General features: G+C 39.5%; 1 protein-coding gene across 1 annotated transcript in view; it reads left to right on the forward strand.

Annotated features, from left to right (window-relative positions):
- Nucleotides 1-27,750, forward strand: part of LOC149263227 (glycerophosphodiester phosphodiesterase GDPD6-like) — a 348,803-nt gene that overhangs the window by 54,340 nt on the left and 266,713 nt on the right. Inside the window, exon 2 of the mRNA XM_089387397.1 lies at nt 18,234-18,412. Coding sequence (XP_089243523.1) covers nt 18,234-18,412 — 179 coding nt within the window. The remainder of the gene's footprint in view (nt 1-18,233; nt 18,413-27,750) is intronic.

The following is a 27,750-nucleotide window of genomic DNA, read 5'->3' on the forward strand; positions in this document are numbered from 1 at the left end:
AAAACAATGGACACATATATTAGGCTCCAAGCCAGGGCAAAACCCAGGAAAAACTCTTCTCTTCTTATAGAATCTGCTTCAAATGAGACAACAAAGACCCAAAACCTAGACCAAGTCCTCCTCCAAGTACCAAGTTAGCCCTTCCAATAGAATCAGATCACCACAACTCAATCCTGCATCAATATGCAACTTCAACCACAACTTCGACTCTGCAACTTCGTCTTGCTACTTTGACCCTGTAACTGCTACAAAAAACCTAATTAAGCTTCTTCAAGAGATCCTTCTTTGAGCAAGATATATCTTCCCATGGTCAATGAGTTCAAAACAAAGTATTTCCTCTTCTAGCAACTTGATACTGCAACTTGGACCTGGAATTTCAGTGTTCCTAGAAACTGCAGAAACCCTAATTCTTTGCACGTGTGATAGATAGAGCCCAAAAACAAGTTTTCTTCCTTCTTTTATTCTTCTAGGTCTTCTCTCTTCTTGTCTTCTTGCTTCCCACCTACAAATCAAACTTCTTTTCTTGAGATCAAACTTGTGAGTTAGTGCCAAATGAGGTCGAATCTGCTCCTTTATATAACCTTTCCAAGGGGTTGAATTCCTTTCTTTAGGCCGACTTGTAACTGCCAGGGCCGACTTGTACTTTGGAGGTTTCCAAGAATTTTTTGACACAAAATAAATTCTTTTACAAATTACATCTTGCCCGAAAGGGTCTTATAAACATGATGTTGACTCTCTTGACTCATGACAATATATCATATGACCTAAAAAACCCTAAAAGCATGAACAACATGATTTTACCTAGAAGATCATCTGTCATATCTCCCATTAAAGTTTTGCTAAGGGAAATACTCATTTTTGCAATTTTGGTGATTAATAAATAATTTTGGCATAAAAACCTAGGAAAGTGGGTTGTGGAGGCTAAATGCAATTTTTGTAGAAAAAGGAAGGCTCAACTTTAGAAAAAAGAAAAATTAAAGTGGCATTAAGTTGTGGGGGTCACTCAAGAAAAGGAAATCAAACTCCCTAGGGAAATCAAACCAAAATGGAAAAGGGGATGAGAAAGGGGATTGAATTGGTGGAGCCCATAAGGAAAGGGTGAGAAACAATTATAAAAGGAAGGGAAGAGCCTCGTTTTTGCATCTTTTGGCATTTCATTTCAAAATTGGAGAGTTTTCTTGAGTTTCTTAGCCAAGGCAACTAGTGCTGTTCAACACAAGGAATTTCCAAGCGGGAATTCCAACCCTTCTTTAGTGAACTTCTAGTGTCACTCTAGAAGTGGATTTGAGAGCTACATCCAGGCATTTGGAGAGCTATTTCTCAGTGATTATTCAACTATGTGAATTTTTGGAGGACGTAGTAGCAGATTTCGTGGTGCTTGAGAGAGCAACCAATTGGTGGAATTCGAGCTAGAGAAATTGTAGATAATTTTCCTGGAGGAGGACAAATTTCTTTGTGGAGGTTTGCTAGGATGAGTCTACTGCTATTTTGTGGGCCGAATTTCTCTCTCCAAGGGCCTGCGCAGTCATTTTCTGGGTTCATTTAGTGCGGGGGTTTTTGGAGTAATTTTCTAGGCTAAGTTGGTTAGGAATTATCTTCATTTCCGGAGAGAATTTTCAGTGGCATTACCAACAGCTAGAGGGAGGATTTTGGAGCTATTTGTAGCAGTAATCTTCTGGCTGGGTGCAAAACTTGTTGGTTGGGTAATTCACACAAATTTGGGCATTCTGGGTCAGCTAGAATCAACCCAAATGATTTTTGGGTTCTGTTGGATTGGGTGTGAGGAGCCTTTTCCTAATTTTTCAGAATTTTTGGAGCAATTCTGAGGGGTTATTTTTTAGTTTTCCTCCAACAGTAGTAACAAAAATTTTCTGGGTAGTGGATTTGGACAGATTGAGCCATTTTAGTTGGAGTTTTGCTTAGATCTTCACCTGGGTGTTGCATGCTTGCATTAGCAAGCCCAAGTTCTATCATTTCACTCTATTGTACTCAACTCCAGTTGAAAAATTAATAAAATGGCTCAGATTTATGGCTGCTATTTCATGGCTCACTAATTTATATCTGTTTGTGTAAATTTGTGCTTGCATGTTTGGATTTCCTTGTTGTAGCTTAGTGCATGTATTTGATATTCATTGTATTTCCTAGTTTGGGACATTATAGTGGTATCAGAGCATGTTCTTGGCTAGCTGTGGGCACAAGAGCGGTTGATGTCTAGACCTTTTGGTGGAATGGTCTATCGTACCAGAGGCCGAGGCAAAGGTAGAGGAAGTGGATGTAGAAGAGGAGAAGAACCTGACCATTTCTCTGATACAGAGCTTGAAAACGCTAGAGAATGCGTGGAGGGTCAAGGAGGAGATGGAGGAAATGATGTGCTAGATATGGAGTTCCTTATCCTCTGGGGATATGGAGTCAAGGATGTGCTAGCTAAGCCTAATTCCCTTCCAAATAGGTCGAAATTTGATGGCCTAGCTATTAAAATTTCAACAATTACCCACTTAATGGAATAATGGATTTTTATGGAGAATAACAAGAAGTACTCCACTAGGAACATTCATTACATGTTATACAATGACTATCATATACAATACTCAACTAGATAGCTTGTAGAATTTATTTTCAACAAATGACGGCATAAACAAGCATAATCTAGAAGCAACAATTCCATACATTAGACAATTCAAAATAATAATCTTCAACAATAGGCACTTACAAGATAACATGTAGCATATCCATCCATTAGACCAAGAAATAACTCCAAAGAATGTCAAAATCAGCTACCATATGTCAAAAAGCATTCAAGTATCTCCAAAATCACCCACAAGAAGCAAGTGCGAATTCTCTAAGAGGTTCAAAATTTATAAGCTTGATGATGATGAAAGATTGAGATGATCTCTCCCTAATTTATACATGTTCAATGATCTCTAATTTTAGCCTAAAATCCCCCCAAATTATAAAAAAATGGGCAAATACTAAGTGAGGTTACAAGCCAACCTCATAGCCAATGTAAAAACATAACAATTAATCCACATAAAGGCATAAATGCTGATGTCATGCATGCATAGGCCCTTCTAGGGCATGCATTGGGCTCCTCTAGTGCCAAAGTGAGTGTAGAGGGCTCCAAAAATCATGATCTAGGGGTTGGCCCCTAAATCTCCGTGCAAATCATCATGTGGACCCTAGTTTTGTGTTTGGGGCACAAAATGGGTCTCCTGGTGGTAGAATATCTTCATTCTACTCCAATGTCGAGGGCTTAGAGGATGGTGCTAGCCCTCCCATGCCTCAAGGGATGAGAGAAACCTTATTTGGGCCTCATATCAGCTTCCAAACCATGTGATCATTGCTAAGCTGACTGGGGCACACTTGTCCAAGTGCATCATCTCATGAATAACGTGGGGCAAAGCGCAAACTGCTAGGGTATTGTAGGTACCCATGGAATGGAATGATGCTTTGCAAAAAGTAGGAGTCCCATGGCTCTCAACACTTCACCTATAGGGTGTCATAATGCTCCTCTAGTGGACTTGGGCTCCAGTTAAGTTGCCTAGCCCATGATGAAAACCACTTGCCAATCACAGACAATGTCTAGTGCTGCATCTTCACCATTAGGTACAATAATCATTAGTGCATCTAAGTGAACCAAGCTTGTTAATCAAGGGAAAATTGACACTTCATACGGGGCTTCCCTTCCAATTTTGGGGCTTTGATCACGTAATAGTGTTATGTCCTTGGGTAGGAGTGGCTAATAGATGACCCTGTTGCACGGATTGTCACGAACGCTCAGACCGGGGGCTGTCACCCTAATCCACGATCTCTCCGTTTAAGCCTGTTTCCCGTGGCTAAGGGGGGTAGACCCTACAGGAAAATGGATGACCAACTGTGAACCAGTTGGGTTGGGAGACACGAAGAGAAACTAGCACTAAATTGATTTTATTAAATTAATAGAGCAGTGCCTTGTGAAATGAATGATGAAACAATTATTTGTCAAATGCTGCAGAAATATGAGCTCATTAACAATCATTTACCATCAAAAAAAGCTTAACTTTTTACCAAATGCGAGATAATCAATAAATGCTTAGTGGCTTAATGATACTCCAGCAATTAAAATTTCGAAAGATAAAGTGCTTTAAACAACCACGTAAAGTGCTAACCAGAGATCACATTCATGCAGTTAATCTTCAAATGAACATTTAAGCATGTTTAACCATTAATTCCCACATCAAAATTTTAGCCTCAACATAAAAGACAAAACATAAGAAATTCCTGAGCCAAGATTGAAATTGGCAAAAAAAAATTCCTGAAATATTTTTATATTTTTCAGATAAAACAAAATTTAAAACTAAATGAAACTTTTTATTTTTTTATTTTTTATTTTATTATTATTATTATTATTATTATTTTTTTAATCAAAATAAGCAAAAGCACCTAAACCAAAAATGAAAATGAAACTAAAACTAAAACCTATTTTTTTTTTATTATTATTATTATTTTTGGTCAAAAATTAAACAAAACTAAATAAATCTAAACCCTAAATAAAATTAAAATCTAATAAACAAAAAGAAACTCTTTATGCTTTTTATAATTTTTATAATTTATAATTTATTTATTTTTTAAATTTAGATTCTAAATAAAACTCAAAATTAGAATCTAATTCTAAAATCAAACCCTAAACTAAACTATACACTAAACTAAAAATAAAACTTAAAACTAATCTAAAAAAAAATAAAAATAAATAAATATGAAAAAGCAACCACTCACCTGATCATACATATACAAAAGAAAATTTATAAAATTCAAATCCTAACTAAATAAAACTTTAAATCTAAATCAAATAAAAAAAACTAACCTTGCCTAAAGCCAAAATAATAATCTAAACTAAAATCTGTCTAAACGTAAAGCTAACCCAAATCAAATAAATAAAACAAAAAAAAAAGAAATTCAAAATCAAAATTTTTGCTTTTTTCTAAGTTAAAAATTATATGCCTAAAACTAAACCAACGTATGTACAGCCCAAACCTTAACCATTGCAAGTGAAACATGCGTATTATGTTTGCAGGCGTAAGGAAATCCGGCAGCGTAAAGGAGCAAGGAGAAGAGCAGGATGACGAGTAGAGAAAAAATACGCAGGAGAATGGTCAACAACGATGGACTGTATAAACGTAGAGCTGGAGAAGACTGCGCATATGGAGATGGTTGTCACAACAGCGTGTGGAAGAATGCCAATGAGCCGCAGATTTTGAATGATCTTTTTTTTTTTTTTAAGATTGAGTGCAGACACGCGGAGAATATGGGCAGCGTGAATGGAGCTGAAGGGATTTTGTTGAGAGAGACTACAGTAATGCAGGTTTAAGAGCATATGGAAAACGCAGAGAGGAAGAGCGAAGGTATGGACTGCGGGTTTGCAGATCAAGGGTGAACGATGCAGATGGAAGAATGAAGCTGCGTGAAAGGTTGAGAAGAGACTGCGGGTTTCTATGGCAGCGTGAGCAGATAGCGTAAGGGTTTGCACGTTTTGGATAGCTGAGGGAAGAGCGACTTGAAGAGATGCGGGTTTTCTTTGCAATCCCACCAGGCAACCAACAATTAAAGAAAATACTTTCCAGGGACTCTGATAAAATTACTTGAGCCACTTATCTTCAGTTTTGTAGATGAAACCCTCTCAAAAGATTTCCAGATCTGAAAGTAACAGAATTTAAAACCCTTGGACAGCCAAAACAGAGACCCTGCAAAAACTAATTTTCCCACAAAATTTCTTCTCAGACCTGCAACCTGCAAATGGAAAACGAAAACCCAGAAAATATATGCAAGGATAAAAAATAAAACCCTACAAACCAGCTACGGATTTATAATATTTACAGATCTAAGGCTTTTTAGCAGCCAAATTTGTCAATAATCCACAATTATATTTTCAGAATTTCAAACTTAATGTGAGGTGCTTCAGAAAACGCTGCATGCATTCATAAAAAATTTCCAATGATAAGCCCGGGATCAAGAACTGGCTGGGCTCTTTCAGAAAACACAATCCGGGAGTCGGCTGGTTCAGCCGAGAACTTCCCCTAATGCCCGGTAATATGAAAAAAAGGATTTCTTGCACAGCTTAAAATCAACGATTAACATAGAGGGAGAAAACAATAGTGAAACCCAGATCAAATGGAGATACTTGCCACTATATTTCAGAATCTAAACTATCATTCAAACCCCAAAGATCAGACAAGATACCTATGCCTAGATCAATCTTCATTAAGCTATCATCAACGGCTGAAAATAAAATTATGCAGAAAAATAAATCATCTTACAACATTTTCAGAAGAGTAACACCAGCAAGATTTTTAACCCCAAAGTCTTTCTTTATTGCACAAAAATGATTACAAGAGAGCTTTCTTTAGCACCAGACTCTCAGATCGAATTTGATCTCAAATGACCCCTAGCACCCTATTTAAAGGAAAAATTCCCAACAGCTAGTTCGAGTGATCCATGTCAAACTAATCTCGACCGTCGATGAGGATCAAGATTTCTTTTAATCTCATCCGTCGAAAATGCATTTTAATATATTAAAAAATTAAAATTTTGCATTTATTTACTCAAAAATTTGACTTATTATTATTTTTTTTAATTTAATTTTTTAATTATTTTTAAATTTTTTTAATTATTTTTATCTATTTTTTAATTAATTAATTTTTTTAATTTTTATTTTTGGATCCTCGAACTTAGCCTTTGGAAAAATCACCTAGGACCTAGGACTTAGGACTTATGAGGGGATTAAAACATTTTCTAATCCTCAAGACACTTTACATCATGACTTTTACAATTTTACATCTCAAAGGGGAAAACCCATTTGACATAGACCCTCATAGACCACCCAGTTCTACGACACAACTATAATCTAGCAGATCAACGCTCTAGGATTCCCCTAAGATTCTAATGACAACATTCATTCCGGCTTTGGGGTTAGGCTGAAGGAAAACTCTGCCGATCATGGATCGGTGAGACAAAAAACCTTCCGGAACGTAGATTATCACTAGAAAATTAGGTCCACCTAGGCAATTTACATACATGACTCAGCTCTGGTAAGATTATTTACAATTCACACATGCAGACTGGATTTACAACATAATATGATCAAGCTGTCGATGACTGTCGAATGGCACGGGCACGTCAATCAAGCGCTATCCCTTTTGCGAAAAAGGGGGTGTACTGCTATGGGTAGTTGACACGTAGTGGTCAACATCTAGCTCTACTTGGGGACATGTTGTTGCATTATAGGAATGTGAGAATCCAGAATCTGTATCCACGCAACACACGACATAAGTAGCGTCCATCCAAAAATCATCATATAATATTAAGCACAGGAAAGATATAAGCTCTTCATTTATTAACTATCTAGTAACATGAAAAGTAAATCTAATCCTAAAACAGAAATGAAAATGCTGAAAAAGCAAGGAGTAGGGTTAGAACTACAATACAAAGGATGCCCCATGGCATCAGATGTGTTCAATATAGTGAATACTGAGCATTTGCCTACTTTCAGGCAAATCTGTCGGCTGCTTGTCAGATGTGCCATGTCCAATTCTGCATATGGTAGGACTTTTTCCTATCCGAAAATCAAGCTGCTCGCGGCCGTCTGATGCATCAGATCTTTTTCTCATTTTCTTTCTCTTACGCTTTTTCTTCGTGGCAGGCTGTACCACTGATGACGTGGAACTTTCTTCTTCGAAGCTATCAGATGAAGTATGTAAGATATGCGTGACATGTCTTTCTTCATTCTGCATCTGCCCTGGAACAAAGGACCTCATAAAATGATGGAGCTTGCTGTAACAGATAAGGAGGCTCTTGATCTATTGACGTTCCCTGGTTTCTTTCATCTTCTGATCATTGTTGAAATTTCTGAACCTGTATTTTAATGGCATCTATCTGACTAGAGTGTTCAGCGTTTATAGCACTGATTTCCCTGGCATGGTCTTCTTCCATGGTCAATAACTTTTTCTGAAGACATATCTGATTAGCTTCCATATCTTTTATTACTTTATCGTCTTTTTCCTTTATGGTCATCAAGCAATGCTGCATAGAGTTTATCTCTTCCTTATGATTTGCTTGCATGGTAGCTAATTGATTATTATGATCGAATGTCATGATAGTCATTTCTTCATCCATAGTTAACAACTTGTTTTGCATAGAATAAATTTCTCTATCATGATTAGCTTTCATGGTCGTTATATTTTCCTCTAAACCTGACAACTTGCTTTGCATAAAACTAATTTCTGTGTCATGATTAATCTTCATGGCTTCAATTTCCTTAGTATGCTGATTTTGCATGATCTCCATCTCCCTATTACGTTTTTCCAGGTGGGTGCATAAAGTTCTCACATCATTGGCGTAATTAGTTTGATTCATCTCCATATTTCTTACCAGCAACATTAGTTCTTGTATAATTTGCTTTTGATCTTCCTTTTCATTGGCAACACTGTTTTTACAATTTGTCCCTGCTTTTCCACTATCATGGATTTGATCTGCAATGGTACAGGTGGATGGCACATTCTGATATGAAGAATTGTCTTGGAATCTTTCACCGACAGCTGAACCTTTCATAAGATTACTTTCATTCTGTTGCACAATTTTAGGGGCACAAGGCGAGCTATCTGGATTACCATATCTATCTTTAAAAGCATTGACAATGTCTTGTAAAGAAGTGAAAGAATCCTTAGGACAATTGTTAAACCAATTCAAAGCATCACCCTCTAAAGAAAAGACAAAAAGACGCATTTTGACATCTTCATGATTATACTGAGGGGGTCTACAATATATGATCATTATACGAGTAAACAAGCCTAGATGTCTTTTAACAGCGACTGAATCACCACTTGAGAACAAAGGTAATTTAGAAATGGCCACTTCCGGAATATCATGGAGATCATCAGTAAAATGACATGGTTTAAACGAATAATCCATGATGAATAATGAGAGACCAATTGGATGATAGAAAGAGATCTCTTCTCAAGAAAATTAATAAATGAAAGAAGTGGAGTTGCCACTTGAACAATGAATCTAATTCTAGGATCCAAAAAGTAACCAACAAGTAGATATGAGGGAGGCTTCTTGTCTGGGAAAAATAAGAAAATGGAGTCGCCACCCAAACAAGAAACAAACCGAAGAGAAGTTGCTGATATGACGAAAGATAAGGTGATGAAAAGATCAAAAGACGCCAAATAATGTTGGCCGTTTGACAGGCTAATGAATGGCGTAAAAGATGAGATTATGCAAAAAAAAAAAAAAAATTTGAATCTGCCAGCTCAAATGAGAGATGAGAAAGATGAAAGAATGATGAAAAATGAGAAGATGAACGTCGTTGAAATGCCAGGAACAGAAAAACTCTGTCCCCGGCAACGGCGCCAAAAAATGTTGTCGCACGGATTGTCACGACAACGCTCAGACTGGGGGATGTCGCCCTGATCCTCGATCTCTCCATTTAAGTCTGTCTCCCGCGGCTAAGGGGGGTAGACCCTATAGAAAAATGGATGACCAACTGTGAACCAGTTGGGTTGGGAGACACGAAGAGAAACTAGCACTAAATTGATTTTATTAAATTAATAGACCAGTGCCTTGTGAAATGAATGATGAAACGATTATTTGTCAAATGCTGCAGAAATATGAGCTCATTAACAATCATTTACCATCAAACAAAGCTTAACTTTTTACCAAATGTGAGATAATCAATAAATGCTTAGTGGCTTAATGATACTCCAACAATTAAAATTTCGAAAGATAAAGTGCTTTAAACAACCACGTAAAGTGCTAATCAGAGATTACATTCATGCAGTTAATCTTCAAATGAGCATTTAAGCATGTTTAACCATTAATTCCCACATCAAAATTTTAGCCTCAGCATAAAAGACAAAACATAAGAAATTCCTGAGCCAAGATTGAAATTGGCAAAAAAAAATTCCCGAAATATTTTTATATTTTTCAGATAAAACAAAATTTAAAACTAAATGAAACTTTTTTTTTTAATTTTTTAATTTTTAATTTTTATTTATCAAAATAAGCAAAAGCACCTAAACCAAAAATGAAAATGAAACTAAAACTAAAACCTAATTTTTAAAATCTAATAAACAAAAAGAAACTCTTTATGCTTTTTATAATTTTTATTTTTATTTTTATTTTTATTTTTTTTAATTTAGATTCTAAATAAAACTCAAAATTAGAATCTAATTCTAAAATCAAACCCTAAACTAAACTATACACTAAACTAAAAATAAAACTTAAAACTAATCTAAAAAGAAAAAAATATGAAAAAGCAACCACTCACTTGATCACACATATATAAAAGAAAATTTATAAAATTCAAATCCTAACTAAATAAAACTTTAAATCTAAATCAAATAAAAAAAACTAACCTTGCCTAAAGCCAAAATAATAATCTAAACTAAAATCTGTCTAAACGTAAAGCTAACCCAAATCAAATAAAAAAAGAAAAAGAAATTCAAAATCAATTTTTTTGCTTTTTTCTAAGTTAAAAATTATATGAAATCTATTTATATGCCTAAAACTAAACCAACGTATGTACAGCCCAAACCTTAACCATTGCAAGTGAAACATGCGTATTATGTTTGCAGGCGTAAGGAAATCCGGCAGCGTAAAGGAGCAAGGAGAAGAGCAAGACGACGAGCAGAGAAAAAATATGCAGGGGAATAGTCAGCAACGATGGAATGTATAAACGTAGAGCTGGAGAAGACTGCGCATATGGAGATGGCTGTCACGACAGCGTGTGGAAGAATGCCAATGAGCCGCAGATTTTGAATGATCTTTTTTTTTTAAGATTGAGTGCAGATACGCGGAGAATATGGGCAGCGTGAATGGAGCTGAAGGGATTTTGCTGAGAGAGATTGCAGTAATGCAGGTTTAAGAGCATATGAAAAACGCAGAGAGGAAGAGCGAAGGTATGGACTGTGGGTTTGCAGATCAAGGGTGAACGATGCAGATGGGAGAATGAAGCTGCGTGAAAGGTTGAGAAGAGACTGCGGGTTTCTATGGCAGCGTGAGCAGATAGCGTAAGGGTTTGCACGTTTTGGATAGCTGAGGGAAGAGCGACTTGAAGAGATGCGGGTTTTCTTTGCGATCCCACCAGGCAACCAACAATTAAAGAAAATACTTTCCAGGGACTGTGATAAAATTACTTGAGCCACTTATCTTCAGTTTCGTAGATGAAACCCTCTCAAAAGATTTCCAGATCTGAAAGTAACAGAATTTAAAACCCTTGGACAGCCAAAACAGAGACCTTGCAAAAACTAATTTTCCCACAAGATTTCTTATCAGACCTGCACCCTGCAAATGGAAAACGAAAACCCAGAAAATATATGCAAGGATTAAAAATAAAACCCTACAAACCAGCTACGAATTTACAATATTTACAGATCTAAGGCTCTTTAGCAGCCAGATTTGTCAATAATCCACAGTTATATTTTCAGAATTTCAAACTTAATGTGAGGTGCTTCAGAAAACCCTGCATGCATTCATAAAAAATTTCAAATGATAAGCCCGAGATCAAGAACTGGCTGGGCTCTTTCAGAAAACACAATCCGGGAGTCGGCTGGTTCAGCCGAGAACTTCCCCTAACGCCCGGTAATCTGAAAAAAAGGATTTCCTGCACAGCTTAAAATCAACCATTAACATAGAGGGAGAAAACAATAGTGAAACCCAAATCAAATGGAGATACCTGCCACTATATTTTAGAATCTAAACTATCATTCAAACCACAAAGATTAGACAAGATACCTGTGCCTAGATCAATCTTCATTAAGCTATCATCAATGGCTGAAAATAAAATTATGCAGAAAAATAAATCATCTTACAACATTTTCAAAAGAGTAACACCAGCAAGATTTTTAACCCCAAAGTCTTTTTTTATTGCACAAAAATGATTACAAGAGAGCTTTCTTTAGCACTAGGCTCTCAGATCGAATCTGATCTCAAATGACCCCTAGCACCTATTTAAAGGAAAAATTCCCAACAGCTAGTTCGAGTGATGCATGTCAAACTAATCTCGACCGTCGATGAGGATCAAGATTTCTTTTAATCTCATCCGTCGAAAATGCATTTTAATATATTAAAAATTTAAAATTTTGCATTTATTTACTCAAAAATTTGACTTATTATTATTTTATTATTTTTAAATTTATTTTTTAAATTTTATTTTTTATTTTTTAATTATTTTTAAAATTTTAAAATTTTATTATTATTTTTATCTATTTTTTAATTAATTAATTTTTTAATTTTTATTTTTGGATCCTCGAACTTAGCCTTTGGAAAAATCACCTAGGACCTAGGACTTAGGACTTATGAGGGGATTAAAACATTTTCTAACCCTCAAGACACTTTACATCATGACTTTTACAATTTTACATCTCAAAGGGGAAAACCCATTTGACATAGACCCTCATAGACCACCCAGTTCTGCGACACAACTATAATCTAGCAGATCAACGCTCTAGGATTCCCCTAAGATTCTAATGACAAAATTCATTCCGGCTTTGGGGTTAGGCTGAAGGAAAACTCTGCCGATCATGGATCGGTGAGACAAAAAACCTTCCGGAATGTAGATTATCACTAGAAAATTAGGTCCACCTAGGCAATTTACATACATGACTCAGCTCTGGTAAGATTATTTACAATTCACACATGCAGACTGGGTTTACAACATAATATGATCAAGCTGTCGATGACTGTCGAATGGCACGGACACGTCAATCAAGCGCTATCCCTTTTGCGAAAAAGGGGGTGTACTGCTATGGGTAGTTGACACGTAGTGGTCAACAGACCCTATTAGGTGTTCTTAATCCCTAAGGAGATAGGCAGGTCCTTGTTATATCCTTCAATCAATAGGTGGCATATGAATAATAATGGAACAGAGGGGGAAAAGGGGTCTTAGGGTTAGACACCATGGTCAAAGGGGTAGCAATGGTGAGGAAATCTACATTCTGGGCATACAAATGTGAGGAGGGAGCAATCGTGGATGTATGAGTTACCCCGACCTTTGTTTTTCTAGCCCTCTTATTGCCTTTTTTCTTTTCTGGATTTTTCTTTGTATTACTGCTCGAAGCTCTAGGAAATGAGAGCATGTTGTGAGTGATGTGTAATAGTGGCTTCCCCCTTAGTGGTGGGGTGTTTTATTGCCCACCAAGGGTTGGGACATGCAAGGGTTCCTTTCCATGATGTGGCGGGGCAACATTGGCCCTAGGAAGCGGGTGATGGCCATAATGATAAGGGGTAGAGCTCATGCTTGGCTTTTGCCTACGTGTTAATTTTAATGTCTCGGCCATCTTTTGCATTTTATAATTTTCTTTCTTTTTTGTTTTTTTCTTGTGGCCATGATATGCTTTTTACTTTTCTGCACCAACCTCTTGGGGCAAAGTTTCCATGCCTGACTTAGATATGTGGACAAGGGAAGGGGGTGTGCTATGACCCAGTGGACCCATGGTCATGTGGACCCAAAGATGGGAGATGGAGTATAGGGCTCGTAATGTACGAAGGGAAGTGATAAGTATGGAAATGGAAAACCGGACCACGCCATCTCAATTGGGGTTTCCCAAGTAGTGCCCTTCCTAAAGCCATGGGACATTAGGGGAGGTCCCACTGGAAACAATTTTATTAAAATAATTAATTATTTTTAATGGGACCTTAAGTCTAAACTTAGGAAAATAAAATAATTAATGGGTATTAATCTAACTGTGGGTGTAACTTCTAGAAGAAGACAAGGATCAACCAAAAATGATCTTAACCATTGATTAGCTTCTAAATCTGGGCCATTGAATGTCAACGAGGAGATTATTTAAGGAGGCTTGAGGGTCATTTGGAAAGAAACACAAAGTGAGTTCAGAAGTTCGATTTTATGAAGCAGAGTAGCTGCCGGGAGAATTTCAATAGTGAGATTTTGCAATGAGGGGCAGGGATTGGTTGGAGAATCCTCTCTTGAGCCAAGGATACACAACAGAGAGGCAGAGAGACACCATAAGGAGGCGGCGCAATACCCAGGAGGGGTTGACATTGAGCCAGAAGGGCTCACGCAGAGGCAACGCAGTCCTCCAAGCAGAAGTCCGAAACTTTGCTGGGGTTTGACATTCTGAGCCGGGAGGGTTGATGTCAGAGATTCGGGAGAGAAAATTGATTCCCAGTTGAGCTGATGCAGGGCCCACGCAGGGGCAACACAGAAATAGGCAGGTACACCTTGGTTTAGTTGCCGGATCAACCAAGACTTGCTAGGTAGAGTGAGGTAATCTCACAAAGTTCTTTTGCCCTTCATATTTCTCTGTAACTAGATTGTCGGGAGGGCATCTAGAAGCTATATTCAGAAATCTACTGCATAATAATAAAAACCCTCAGATCTGCTGCACTGATTTTCCTGCAATGGGTTTTACCGAGGACATTTGTCCAAAAAAACTGTGTCATTTGTGTGTATCTTTCTCTATTGTTCAGTTTCTTGTTTCAACATATAATTTAATTGGTGTAGGCTACAATGTATGTATTTCGATGTTTGCCGTAGGAAATTGCAAATAACTTGTTCATGTAAATCTAACAAGTAGGAGAAATATCATCAGTGTTGTAGTAGGAATTCCCGGGTTTAAGGAATTTTCACACATGGTTATTCATTAGACAAGTTATCGTGTGATATAGAATATCCATCGTCAGATGCGTCACTCCCCCGTCATCAGATCATATCAGGTTGTCTCGATGTGGTTAAATGGCATGCTAGTTGGCTCTCATTACGATTATCCATCATGAGATGGGAGTAACTCGAGTCGTTAGATCTTGTTGGGCATATTTCAACTAACTATTTTCTGCATCGTTTCACACATGATGACAATGCGATTTGTTGATCAAAATTGATCGGGAGCATGAGATCAGAGATGTTAAGCTTGGAAAGAGGCAAACATTGGTCGTCTAATTGCTAACAAAATTGGCATAATAGACATCAAACTTCGATTAAATCTTAGTTCGAATGGAACTGACGTGCATCTAACTATTCATATAAAGGATTTATTCTCATTGTATCCGATAATTCTGAGTCCATACAAATGTAAATAACTTTTAAAGGGTGGTAATCATGATAAATATTATGATTCGTTAGTGCAAAGTGGGTTACAACACTCATCTAGTTTTGGCAGATGTTGTGTCGATTGATGGACACCAAGTTGAAGAGAAGTACTTCCATCCACAAAGTGAGGATTAGATAGATGTTTCAAATTGAACAATACTTTAATTGTTGCACATCTTTAATCACAATGATCCAAAGACACGCGATACCAACATCCCATATGTGTAGTGCAGTTATAAACACACACTGCATATGTTGATTTGGGGTAGCATCGAATGTGCTTTAGCCATGCAAATTGGTGGAGAGGCTAAAGAACATGAGATCTCCAAGACCCAAAAATGGTTTGGACAGGTTCTACCCGGTTTGGGAGATATTAAAATAATTAATATTTTTAATGGAGTTCCTAAGTCTAAACTTAGGAAAAATAAAATATTAATGGGTATTAATATAAAACTGGGTTAGAAGGTTCCAAAAGTCATGGATCAAGCCAAATCTAATCTTAGCCGTTGATTAGAGATTTAATCTCGGCTGTTGAAGGACCAACGAGAAAAGTATAAGAAGAGGCTTGAGGGTCAGTTGGAGAACACACCAGAGTGATCAGTCATTCATTTTGCTAGAGCAGGGTTGCTAAGCAAAGTTGAATTAGTGATTAGCAACGAGGGGTAGTGAGTATGAGGTAGAGAGGCAGAGACAGTACTGAGAGACCAACGCAGAAGCAGAGAGAGCGAGAGCAGTAGCCAGTCCAGGCTACGCAGAGCCCAACAGAGACAACGCAGAGGCTAGAGGGACTGCGTCATCCACGCAGAGGTTGCTGGAGTGAAGCAGAGGGTCCTAGAGGTTGTGAAGTGCCTTAGAGGGCTGACGCAGAGGCCAGAAGGGCCAACGCTGAGCTTCAGTTGTGCCGGAGAGGGTTTCGTGGGACAACTTTTTTGAATACCTGTTTTTGAATATAGGGGTATTGCTGTCGTGTATTTTCTCTGTCGGGTGAGCCGGTTAGGCACCCAGTGGTACTCAAGGAAATACTGTATAATAATAAACCTTCAGAATAACTGCACCGTTTTCCTGCATTGGGTTTTTCGGGGACATTTGTCCAAAAATAACAGTGTCACTTGTGTGCTTGTTTTCTTTCAGTTGATGATCTGTAGATGTTGTGACTGTATTGTGTTTATTTCGGTATTTAAATGTATTAAATAACTTGTTCGAATTTAAACAAGTAGAAGAAATAAACCAGCAGAATACAGATTAATTTTCTAACGGATAGACTTCAAAAATTCAACAACATAGTCTGATAGATGTTTCAACTTTTGAAATGTATCTTGGATTTCTACTAAAGGATCTATTAACTTTTTTAGTTCCTATGCATGAGGAACAATAAGGAAGAAGGCCATTGCACATGGGTAGGTGATAGGATTTATGGACCATATCTGGAGGATTTGTGATCAAATTTAAGATGTTTTGCATATGAGTTGGTAGATGCACAAGTCCAAGCATGATCAACATAGTGTAGGCCATCAAGTTTTTGTAGCTCAGATATAGTTCTGACATTATATTTGAGTAGATGGGAGAGAAAATGTTCAAGTTGGTCCTACTAGCATGCATGGGCATTCATATGGTCTTCAACAATCCCTTGAAGCTTTATGAGCCATTGATGCTGGACAATGATGAAGAGGAATCTGTTGCCTCTTGTTTTGAAGAGTTACTTGCTGAAGTTGGTGTCGAGCTGGAAGATGACGATCCCATATTGCAAAGAGTGGGTAACTAAATAGGGAACCCCGACATGGTGTAAGTTTGGGTTGAAATGATAGTCACCCCAAGCCAACAAGTGGTACACCTTAGAGGAGATTCTAGCAAAATATCCTCAATTATCATGACAATTGTCGAGAACCAACAGCTTCTAAGCAGGGAGGTTTGATATGTGGCAAAGTCAGAGATCAACTAAGTCCATGACTAAGTTGTGCTGGAAAGAGTGTTCAGCCTAGAAGATGTTTACGCATGGGCATGCGTTGTGGTGATAACTTGGCGCACATCTGAGTGAATCAATTATGTTATGGATGTTTTTATATTTCAGTCATGAACACCTAGATGTTGACCCAGGCACAAAAGCTTGGGTGCATTAGTTCAGCGTAGGCATGCTGATGTGGATGGACAACTCAATGGATCATTATGAATTGAATCCCAACAGCTGTAATGACTTCTTGTACTCTCTCTCTTCCTCTTCATCATCTTGAATATTATACATTAATGTATTGCTAAGGTATAATTGGATGAGAAATGAAACGCTTCCCTCAGGATGTATTATTTATTCATTTCCCTTGGATTGTAGAAGGGTTAGTGTTGTGGTTAGTCATAGTTGGTTGATAGATAGGAGTGTTGTAAAAGTTTCATACTGTTGATAATGTACAAATTTATTTCTTCAATGAGAATTTGGAGTTGATATTCTGTCCAATTCCTCTTGTCAATTTTGTATACTGCTATCTGTATTATGAATTCATTTTTATATATTTGAGTTAGCTTCATAGATTGTCCTTCCATAGTCAGTTGACTGTGTATGTGAAGCTAACGACATCACAGTTGTTGCTGTGGATGTGCTAATTCCACTAGGTGCACAAGTTCAGATCACTAGGAGTTAAGTGAAAATGTTAACATATTCTTCTCAGATTTTTTTTTTTATGTAGGTTCTTGTGTTGTGTGAAAACAGCATTGCAAACAGTCAGTCCCCTTGGAAGAATTAGAAAAACTGTTGCTTGTAATGACTTGAATAATTTTATGTTCGTTTGCATTCTCTTGTTGATGTGTCAATGTAATACGAAGTTGTGGCAATATCTTGTATTGAATCTAGTGTCCACTATTGTGTTATCCATGCATAATGGGATTGGCTAATTTATTAGAAGTTACTTAAGGTTTTGTGATTCCTTTTTAAAATGAAGACAAAAACAGAGGAAGGCAAGTTCCATTAAAACATGAATCACACTTGGTGATTCCTTTTCCTGAGTATTGGTACAAAATTTAAATTGATAGCTTTGTTGCTTACATTTCTTTAATAAGTTTCTCTCTCACAAATTGTGAACTGGGTGTTGTGAAATATAAAATAAGACAGATATGGTTTTCAGCATAGCATCTACTTTATGAAACTGATAGATTCCATTGTTTGCAGTCATTCTGTTGTTGCTTACATTGCAAAATGTTTGTGGGCGGGCTGAAAGGCCTTTCTATCCACTTCCAAGCAAAGAAGCCAATAAAAACCGACAGCCAATCCAGACAGCACGGCCTTACAATATTGCTCATCGAGGTTCAAATGGTGAAATACCTGAAGAAACAGCTGCAGCTTACATGGTAAATAACTTTTTAAAGACAAGCTTTGAAAGAAATATAAAATATTCTTAAGACATTTAAGAATTTTAGAAAGCTCACTTGTTAAAATCAGTATCACTGCATAAAATTAAGTTAATTGGGATGGATTGTTGCAGCTCCTCACTATTAGTCACTTCTAACAATATATTAACAACCAGAGTGGTAAAAGATGTTACAAACCTAACATTATAGAGTTTTTTTCATGAAAAATAAATCTTTCATTTACAGAAAAATATTTACAAAAAGCAGTATAGACTGAGTGAAGAGTGCTGTTATGATTGTTAAATGAATCTGCTAACTATAATCTGAACGAAAAATTGGAAAAAATTACTGCTGAAACTAGTAATATGAAATTCCCGGACTGAAATTGGAAATCTGAATTTTCTTAAGAGAAATTTGAAAAATTCATTAGTTGATATGATTAGATGACATAATTTATTAATGTTGAACAAGTAACCAGTGAAAATACATTGTGGGAGTGCAAAAGAAACTCCATAAAAATTCTAAGAGTGATAAAATTTTCTTTAGACTGTAGGTGAATAACCTCCTTATGATCTCAAGTAAAAATGCTGAAATTTAATTTTTAAATGGAAAATTTCAGACCATAGAATTATTATACAATTGTTGGAAAAATAAATCAGCATAAACAAATAAATTTCCAAATACACGTAATTTTTCCTCCTCTTCAAATTACTTTTTCATTAAAATTATTCCAAACTTACAAGGGCTTCCCACACTAGGAAAACTTGTCCACTGAGAAAGAAAAACTATAGCAAGCCTGGCCACTGTACAGCTCACTGATATGGCCTCCTGCTGATCTGAATCGTACGGCTTCCTTCTAGAAATCGTACGGTCAATTTCCTGCTGAATTGTACAGTTGAATTGTTGTGTTGAACTTCTGCTGTTGTTGCTGCGGCCAACTCGTACAACCCCCTTCACTGCTGGATTGTATGGCTTGTTGCCACACAATCTAGTAGTGGTCCTAGGAGGGGAACCTATGGGACAACTACTAGACCAAATAACAACAATGGGACTTGTTGTCGCCCAAAATGTACACCTAAGGCGCAACTCTCAGAGTAGGGGCTGTCACCTATTCCCTACTCATTCCGTTTAAGCTCTCTCCTAAACAAGTTATGGGGGGTAGTCCGTAAACGTAAATGAAAGAGGAAAACTTGTTGGAACAATAAGTTCTAGGAGACTAAGGGCAGGGCAATTACTTTTCTAGACAACTTGATTTAAAGTTATTATGCAAGTGCGATTATTAATGAGCAATGTAAGTGTTAAAAATAGATTCAATTAGATCAATGAGACACTTAAAATGATAAAGAGTGAGAGACCAATGCCTTAATAACAATGCTCAAAATATGAATTAAAGTACTTGCACAATAATAAACTATATCTCAAGTTATAAGATAAGCAATGCTGCAAGACAATGTTAGTACAAGAGATCAAGAGATCAAAACAATTGGATATATGAGCAATAAGAGATAAGCTTGCAATATAAATAAGACCTGTACTTCAAGTAAAAATAATACTCAAGAAATAATACATTTGAAAATGACAAGTACAATAATGTAAGATTTTCAAGCATGAAATGAGCTCACAATCCCAATTTACGATAATCAATTGAAATGCAAGATGAATGAATGCAAGATCTACCTATGTGTAATGCAAGATCTTGGTTAATTTTAATTATATGCCTATTCTAAGGGTGAAGGCCTTCTCCTCAATTATTGAAGCAAGTCTTAGAACAAGGTTATTGGGAGAAGTGCTGGGGAAGGAGGCTAGGGCCTCATTGATGATACATACCAAAGACATCTAGAAACCCAAGTGCCTCTATTCCTACAAGGGACTCGGCCATAAGAGAACTGCAAAGTCACTTGTTTTAATCGTTGTTTAAGGGTCAAGCTTCTCAAATTGAATAGTGAAGAAGGTGATCCTAACTTTCTATCAACCAAGCTTATGCTTGGAGGTAAATTTTAAGGGATGCAATCTTAGATCTAAGATGCAAATGCAAATGCTTCAATGAGACCTAATAACAATAATGCTTCAATAAAGGAAAAGCCAATCCACTTATAATCAAGATTTAAAACACAAGATGATTAGCTTACAACAATAATTAAATGAAGCAAGTAGAATATTACTCAATGAAGCAAGTAGAATATTACTCAATGAAACAATCGAAGAGATGCAATTAGATCAGATGTTAGAGTAGTGTCTTAAATGCTTTTAACAAGAAATGCTTCTTAAGATGTCTTTACTTATATTAGACAATGGAAACAAGTAAAGTTATATGATGAAAGCACAAGTGAATGATGGCAAATGAGATTGCTAACAAGTTATCAGAGAGACTACTTTAAATCTTCATTTGCAAGTGAAACAAGGACAAGAGATATTTCACGTGCAATTAGATCAATTAATGAATGCAACTAAAGAGATCAAATCTAAACTATGATAACAATGAAACTAGCAATGCAAGAGAGACAAGTTAGCAAGTTAGATCTAAAGACTAAGAGAAAGGGAAAGAGAAAGAGAAGCCCTCCCTTTTAAATAAGGAGGTGGGATACCATGGGATTGAGGTCCCAAGCTCCCTCAAGAACAAGATCCTTTTCTATTATGTTACAAAGAAGAAGTCCTTTTGACATAGGGAAAGGATTCTTCAACTCAAGGAAAACTACAATGATGAAAGAACTTCACAACACAACCTCCTCAAGATACAAAGTCAAATCAAATCAACTTATGCTTATGATTGCAAATACTCCAAATAATTGATCTAACCCTCCAAGAACTCTTGGCCTTCAACAAGGATGGATAACAATCATTGAATGCCCATGACCTAGGTGAAGGAAAACCTCCAAGGCCTTGCTTCAGATGCCTAGGTGCCCATGGCTCCTGGAAAGTGAAGCACAACTTCCTCCTACGAAGGTCTCTCCTAGTCTCATCATCCAGCTGCCCACGCCCCTGAACATCTGTCTGTGGTGGGGGTCTAGTGTCACGATCCCTTTGGGGGAAAGTAGCTTGTGGTGGAACTGGTGCCTTAGTCTTGGGGATTGTGTCCTGCAAGTCCCTTAGGTGATTCATTGCCTCTTGTAAAGTAGCGGGCCTACTTGCCTTCACTAACCTACGCAAGGGCTCAACCAAACCCTCCACGAAGGTGTAGACCCTCCTGGCATCTGACAAATCCGGCACCATCACTGACACCCTCAAGAACTCTGCAATATAATGCTCGGGGCTGCCTGTCTGCTTGAGCTGAGTCAACTCTCGGAAGTGTGCCTCTGGGTCCCTCCTGTCAAAATGATCCACAACCCTCCGTGTGAAGTCCTCATAAGAAGTCATGCTAGCATGCCCTAGTGTGGACAACCCATGGAACCACCAGTCGTGTGCCTCCCCCTCCAAGTGCAAGGTAGCCATTTTGATGGCCTCCACCTCAGTCATCCGACTAAGCTGAAAATACGTATCTAACTTCTCCACCCAAGCCCTAGCGTACACTTGGAAGAACCATCGAAAGTGGGGAGGTACATCCTCCCAATGGTGCGCTGCAACTCAAAATTCTGCATGCCTGAACCTCCTGTGCCCTTGCCCTTGTCATTTTGCTTGAGCTAGCAATAGTCCTTGAAACTTAGTGCAGCGCGAAAATCCTCCCCCATCAACTGCCACTCCCGGAAGTACTCTTCCATGGGCATCTCATCCTGCCCAACCTGTTCACCAGCTCCTTAAGGTAAAAACATGGGCAATGTGGTTCTAGTTGGCCCACTGAAAGCGTGTGGGTGAGTCAAAGGGGAATGGTGGTCATACTGGTGGGAAGCCCCTGAAGTCTCCCCAAACACGAAATCCCTGTGGACACTCTTGTCCTGGTTCTGCTGCTTAAGCTCCTCCAACATTTCTTTTTGCCCCTTTGCCAGGTCATTCAAAGCCTTCAAGAGACTATTGAATGTTGCCTCCTCTTTGCTTGCTGGTTCCCCCATGCTTGCTTCTACTACCTCCTGTTTTGGGGTCTCAGTATCAGGTGTAATCTCTAACTCCTCTCCTAGCTCCTGTATCTATGCCTCCTGTAAGTAATGTTTTGCTTCTCTTTTGTGGTCATAGAAAATTCCCCCATGGCTGATCCAAGACTGGTGCTTTGATACTGTTACCCACCATTTTGTGGCTGATATCCCTAGGAATTTTTTTTTTCTCCAAGATGGTCCTCAGCCGGCAACTAGAAGATCCTTGCAGCCACCAACTAGCTCGTTGTGCTATTTCTATGCCACCTTAGCTAGCCATGTGGTCCCTCACCCATCTGTCATGATCGTATGTTTGAAGGTGGGCCTCCCGAACCTAAAGGTATGCCTTGTCATTTGGTAATTGATTATTGTATTTTGCTTATCATGGATACTTTTGGGCATGGATTAATGGGGGGATTAGGCGGAAAGAGTGGGCTAGGTCTGTCTATTGTCCCCTAGACCTCCTTTGGATGTTAACCTTGGACCCTAGTCCTGTGGGATCTCTTTACTGACCTTTAGGCTTTAGGGATGATACTACATGGAAAACCTTGCTTTTGGTTGCGTGGTCCCGCTCCCTCTTCCACATATATCACCCTCCTTTTGCTCATTATAACCACATTCATCATTTCTCCCACCTGGGTCTACATTCCTCCACTGGGTACACATAGGGTTGGCCTTCCCCCTCCCCTTGCCCACACCTTGGGCCGGCCTTGGAATGATGCCTCAGAGGTTGATGCTACTGAAAAGAAATGTAAAAGCACAATTGGCCACATCCAACAGGCAAAAAATGCAAAAGATGGTTGGGACAAACACTTTTAGCACGAGCAAAAGCTAATACATGAGCTCTACCCCATTATCATGGCCATCACCCTAGTTCCTATAGGCCCTAGATGAGCCTCTTTTATCATTTAGGAACCCATGATTGTCCCAACCCCTGTTGGGCAATGAACCGCCCTAACTTAAAGGGGATATCCACTGCTATACCTTGCACATCATGCTCTTATTCCTTGAGCCCCAAGCGGTTAATAAAAAAAAAATCATAAAAGGCAAAAGGCATATAAAGAAGGTGGAAAAATCAAGGCTGGAGCACCTCATGCACCATGATTTCTCCTTCCTATACATTATATACCCAATGTGGGCTTCCCTTTTTACTAGCTACCCTTGTACCCAAGATGTGGCCTAGGGCTGCCCCTTTCATTCCCTACTCCATTCATTTCTTTATCACATGCCACCACCCTTTGAAGGATGTACCTTGGGCATACTATCCCCTTTAAAGGTAGAAACCAGCTAACATGGTACTTGGTTAACCCCATTTAGATCTTGGAGACATTAGCACATACCAAAGCCCACTATGGAAGGGATGCCATTATGAGGTGCCCACCTATTGTCCATGGTTTGTAAGTTCTTAGACTCGATTTCTTTCAATGACTACTTGTACTGGAAGGCTAGGGGTGTAATATCCCTTATTGGGGGTATCCCTCAAACACAAGCAAACTCCAACCAGAGATGGACTGGGAGGGTGTTTACCAGATATGTTGCCTCTGAAAAGAGGACGAGATCTAGAGGCTATCTGGCCTTTTCCAGACTCTGTCTAAGAGTATAGGAGAAAACGCACAAGTGGTATAGTAGCCGAGGAGCTCAAAGAGATAAAAATAGCAGTATGCAACATACAACAATGTATACATGGAATATAAGCAGATGCTCGAGAAATGCAGAGAGAAATGCTAAGCCATTTTATTATACTGAGTAATGGAAAGAGTACAAGAGGTGATCAGAAAGATAGCACCTCGACTTGCACGAGGCAAATGAAGAAATACACACAAAATGGTAAGGAAATGGTCTCTCTCTAAACTGCATCCAAGCTGCCGGAGAACTGCTGTGCTGCTGCTACTGCTGGAATCAAGTGAGGATTTGGGGCTGTTCCCCTCCTCAGAAAATGCTGAAACTCTGGAATCAACCTCTGTTCAATAAACCCAGAAAATCCCAGAAAGCTTTTCTAAAATAGTTGACCCCCGAAAATCACCCCCTTGAGGATCTACGCTATCCCTCAAGGCTCTGCGCTGCCCCTGAAGAGAATCCTCCAAAACTCTACCTGAGACTCTGCCAAAATCCTCCAATATGCAAGGGCTGATCCCTTGCTCAATCTCCAAGCTCAAATCCTCCACATAAACCCAATTCGGAGCTCCTACCAAAAGAGACTGCGTCCTCCCCTCTCAAGACTGCGCAGTCATCAAAATGCTCAGTTCCTCCTCAACTCCAGAGATCGCTCCTCCTGCAAAATACTGATGAAACTACCTTGCCTGAGTAGGCACTCGAAGTCCCCCGGGGCTAAGGGTGAGATCTCCGAACGAAGACACTCGATGCACTAAATAGTGCTGCAGACAGGCTAAATAGCCAGCGTGCTCTAAGTCGAAGTGACTAGCTCAAATGCAACATAATCCACTGCCCAAAATGAGGAGGCTCCTCTCTCCTTTATAGCGTTGGCCTCTCTCGAAATCCTAAGGCCCACCTCCTCCAACGTAGCCTCTCTCTTGCCACGTGCTCCTTCTCCATCTACGCAGTCCATCCAAGTGTTTACGTGGGCCCCCTTCTCTACGTGGTCCTTTGGCCCCCCTTGTCTCCCCTTTTAAGTTATAACGTTGTGCTACTAGGGAGTGACTTTATTCAAAAAGTGAGTTATGTCCCCCCCTTTCCTCACCTTTTTATTTATAAATAACTATAGAAGGCAAAATTGAGCAAAATCGAATATTCCAATTAGCCATGGCTAATTAGGAATATTACAGTCTCCCCCGGCAAAATGTTGCTTGTCCTCAAGCAACTAAAGTGATGGATGCTGCAAAATTTTCTCACTCTCCCAAGTGGCATCCTCATCTGGTAAATTCTTCCACCTCACCAAGAATTCCCGGACCGTCCTGCTCCGCAGCTGCCTCTCCCTGGTATCAATAATAGCCTCTGGCTGCAACACCAAATGCCCCTCATCATCCGTGGGTGGTAGCTCATCTGTCACTGTCACCTGCTGCCCCAATGCCTTCTTCAGGCATGATACATGAAAAACGTTATGAATCTTGCTGCCTTGGGGTAGCTCCAATTCATACGCAACCTGTCCAATCCCGCGTATCACCCTGTATGGCCCATAAGAGCGGGGCTTGAGCTTCTCAGCTCCCTTCTGCTTCAGTGACGATTGTCGGTATCGCTGTAATCGTAGGTAGACAAAGCCCCCTACCTCAAACTGTCTCTCCACCCAACCCCTGTCAGCATACAGCTTTTGCTGGTTCCGCGCTGTAGCCATATTATCCTTGAGAGCTCAGAGGATATCCTGACTCTCTTGGATCCAAATCTTGGCTCTTGGAGCCTCGCTAGCACCAAACATCACGTCAGCAAAAGATGAAGGATGATATCCATACAAAGCATAGAATGCTGACATACCAATGGACATGTGATGTGTAGTGTTGTAGCAGTACTCCCCCAGATGCAGCCACTTTAGCCATGCTCGCTGCTGCCCACTGACATAGTTACGCAAGTAGCCCTCCAGCCACTTGTTAACTATCTCTGTCTGCCTGTCCGTCTGTGGGTGATAACTAGTGCTCGGTGTCAACTCTATCCCCACCAACCAGAAAAGCTCCTGCCAAAACCCGCCCATGAAACGGCTGTCCCTGTCACTGATGATGGTCTTAAGAAGACCATGTAGCCTGAAGACCTCTCTGAAGAACAGCTCGGCCACTTGCGCTGCTGTGTAGTGTGCGGGTATGGTGAAAAAATGTGCATACTTTGTCAGTCGATCAACGACGACAAAGATACAATCCTTGCCTTGCACCATGGGCAACCCTGTGATGAAGTCCATCGAAATACACTCCCATTTCCCCTCCAGAATGGGAAGAGGCTGCAATAATCCTGTGGGATGGCTCATCTCCCCCTTGTTCCTCTGGCAAATATCGCACTCCCAGATATGCTGGAGTACGTCCTCCTTGAGGCCCTTCCATGAGAACCTCTCTCTAATGGCCCTGTAGGTTTTGGTAAACCCCTGATGGCCGGCCAATGGTGAATCATGTGATGCTTGAAGTATCTTCTTCTTGAGCTGAGATCCCTTAGTCAAGAAGATCCGGTCCCTATAGTAGATGATCTCATCGACTACCCTGTACCTGTCATCCGCCACCTGCCCATCCAGAACCTCACATGCAAATCTGTCCTTGGAGTACTCTACTAAGAGTCAAGCCCTCCAGTCTGTGTCCAAGCTCATAAGAGACAACGTGGTTGGTCTACGTGAAAGGGCATCTGCTACCACGTTGTTCTTACCCTTGACATACTCAATGTCAAAGTCATACGCTTGGATCTTACTGATCCACTTCTGCTGCCTCTCCTGTAGCTGTTTCTGCTCCAAAAAGAACTTGAGGCTGTTGTGATCAGTCCTCACCCTGAACCTGTTACCCACTAAATACTGCCGGAATTTGGCCAATGCATGCATAATGGCCAGCATCTCCTTGTCGTATATAGAATACAACCTCTCATGCGGAAGGAGCTTCCGGCTCTCAAAGGCTATAGGGTGACCTCCTTGCATCAACACTGCACCGATCCCCTCTCCCGACGCATCACACTCCAAAACAAATGGCTGCGAAAAATCTGGCAATACAAGCACTGGGCAGCTGCTCATAACCTCCTTGAGCCTGTCAAAGGCTCGTTGCGCTGTATCTGACCAACTGAATGCCCCCTTCCTCGTCAGATCTATCAGGGGTGCAGCAAGCTGTGAGAAACTCTTGACGAACTTTCGGTAGTAAGTACAAATGCCAATGAATCCCCGAAGTTCTGTCATGTTCCTCGGCTTCGGCCAATCTCTGATGGCCCTGATCTTCTCCTCATGGACTCTCACTCCGTCCACCCCTATGATGTGTCCCAAGTACAACATCTCCGTCAACCCAAACTCACACTTGGAGAGCTTGGCATAGAACTGCTGCTCCTCCAAGATGCGCAACACTGTCTCAATGTGCTGGAGATGCTCCTCCCAAGTCCTGCTGTAAATGAGAATATCATCAAAGAACACCAACACAAACTTCCTTAAGTGACTGCGAAAGATGTGATTCATGCAGGATTGGAATGTAGCTGGGGTGTTGGTTAGCCCGAAGGGCATCACCAAAAACTCAAAGTGCCCATAGTGACACCTGAAGGCGGTCTTGGGAATGTCCTGCTCCCTCACGCGAATCTGATGGTACCCAGATCTCAAATCAATCTTTGAGAAGAACCGTGCTCCTCTCAACTCATCCATCAACTCATCGATCCTGGGTATGGGGTACCTGTTCTTCAGGGTCTTCTTGTTCAGGGCCTTGTAATCAATGCACATCCTCA

This window comes from Pinus tabuliformis, chromosome 6 (assembly GCF_031772625.1).
Source record: "Pinus tabuliformis cultivar Carrire ecotype Pingquan chromosome 6, CPIR1, whole genome shotgun sequence".
Taxonomy (NCBI): Eukaryota; Viridiplantae; Streptophyta; class Pinopsida; order Pinales; family Pinaceae; genus Pinus; species Pinus tabuliformis.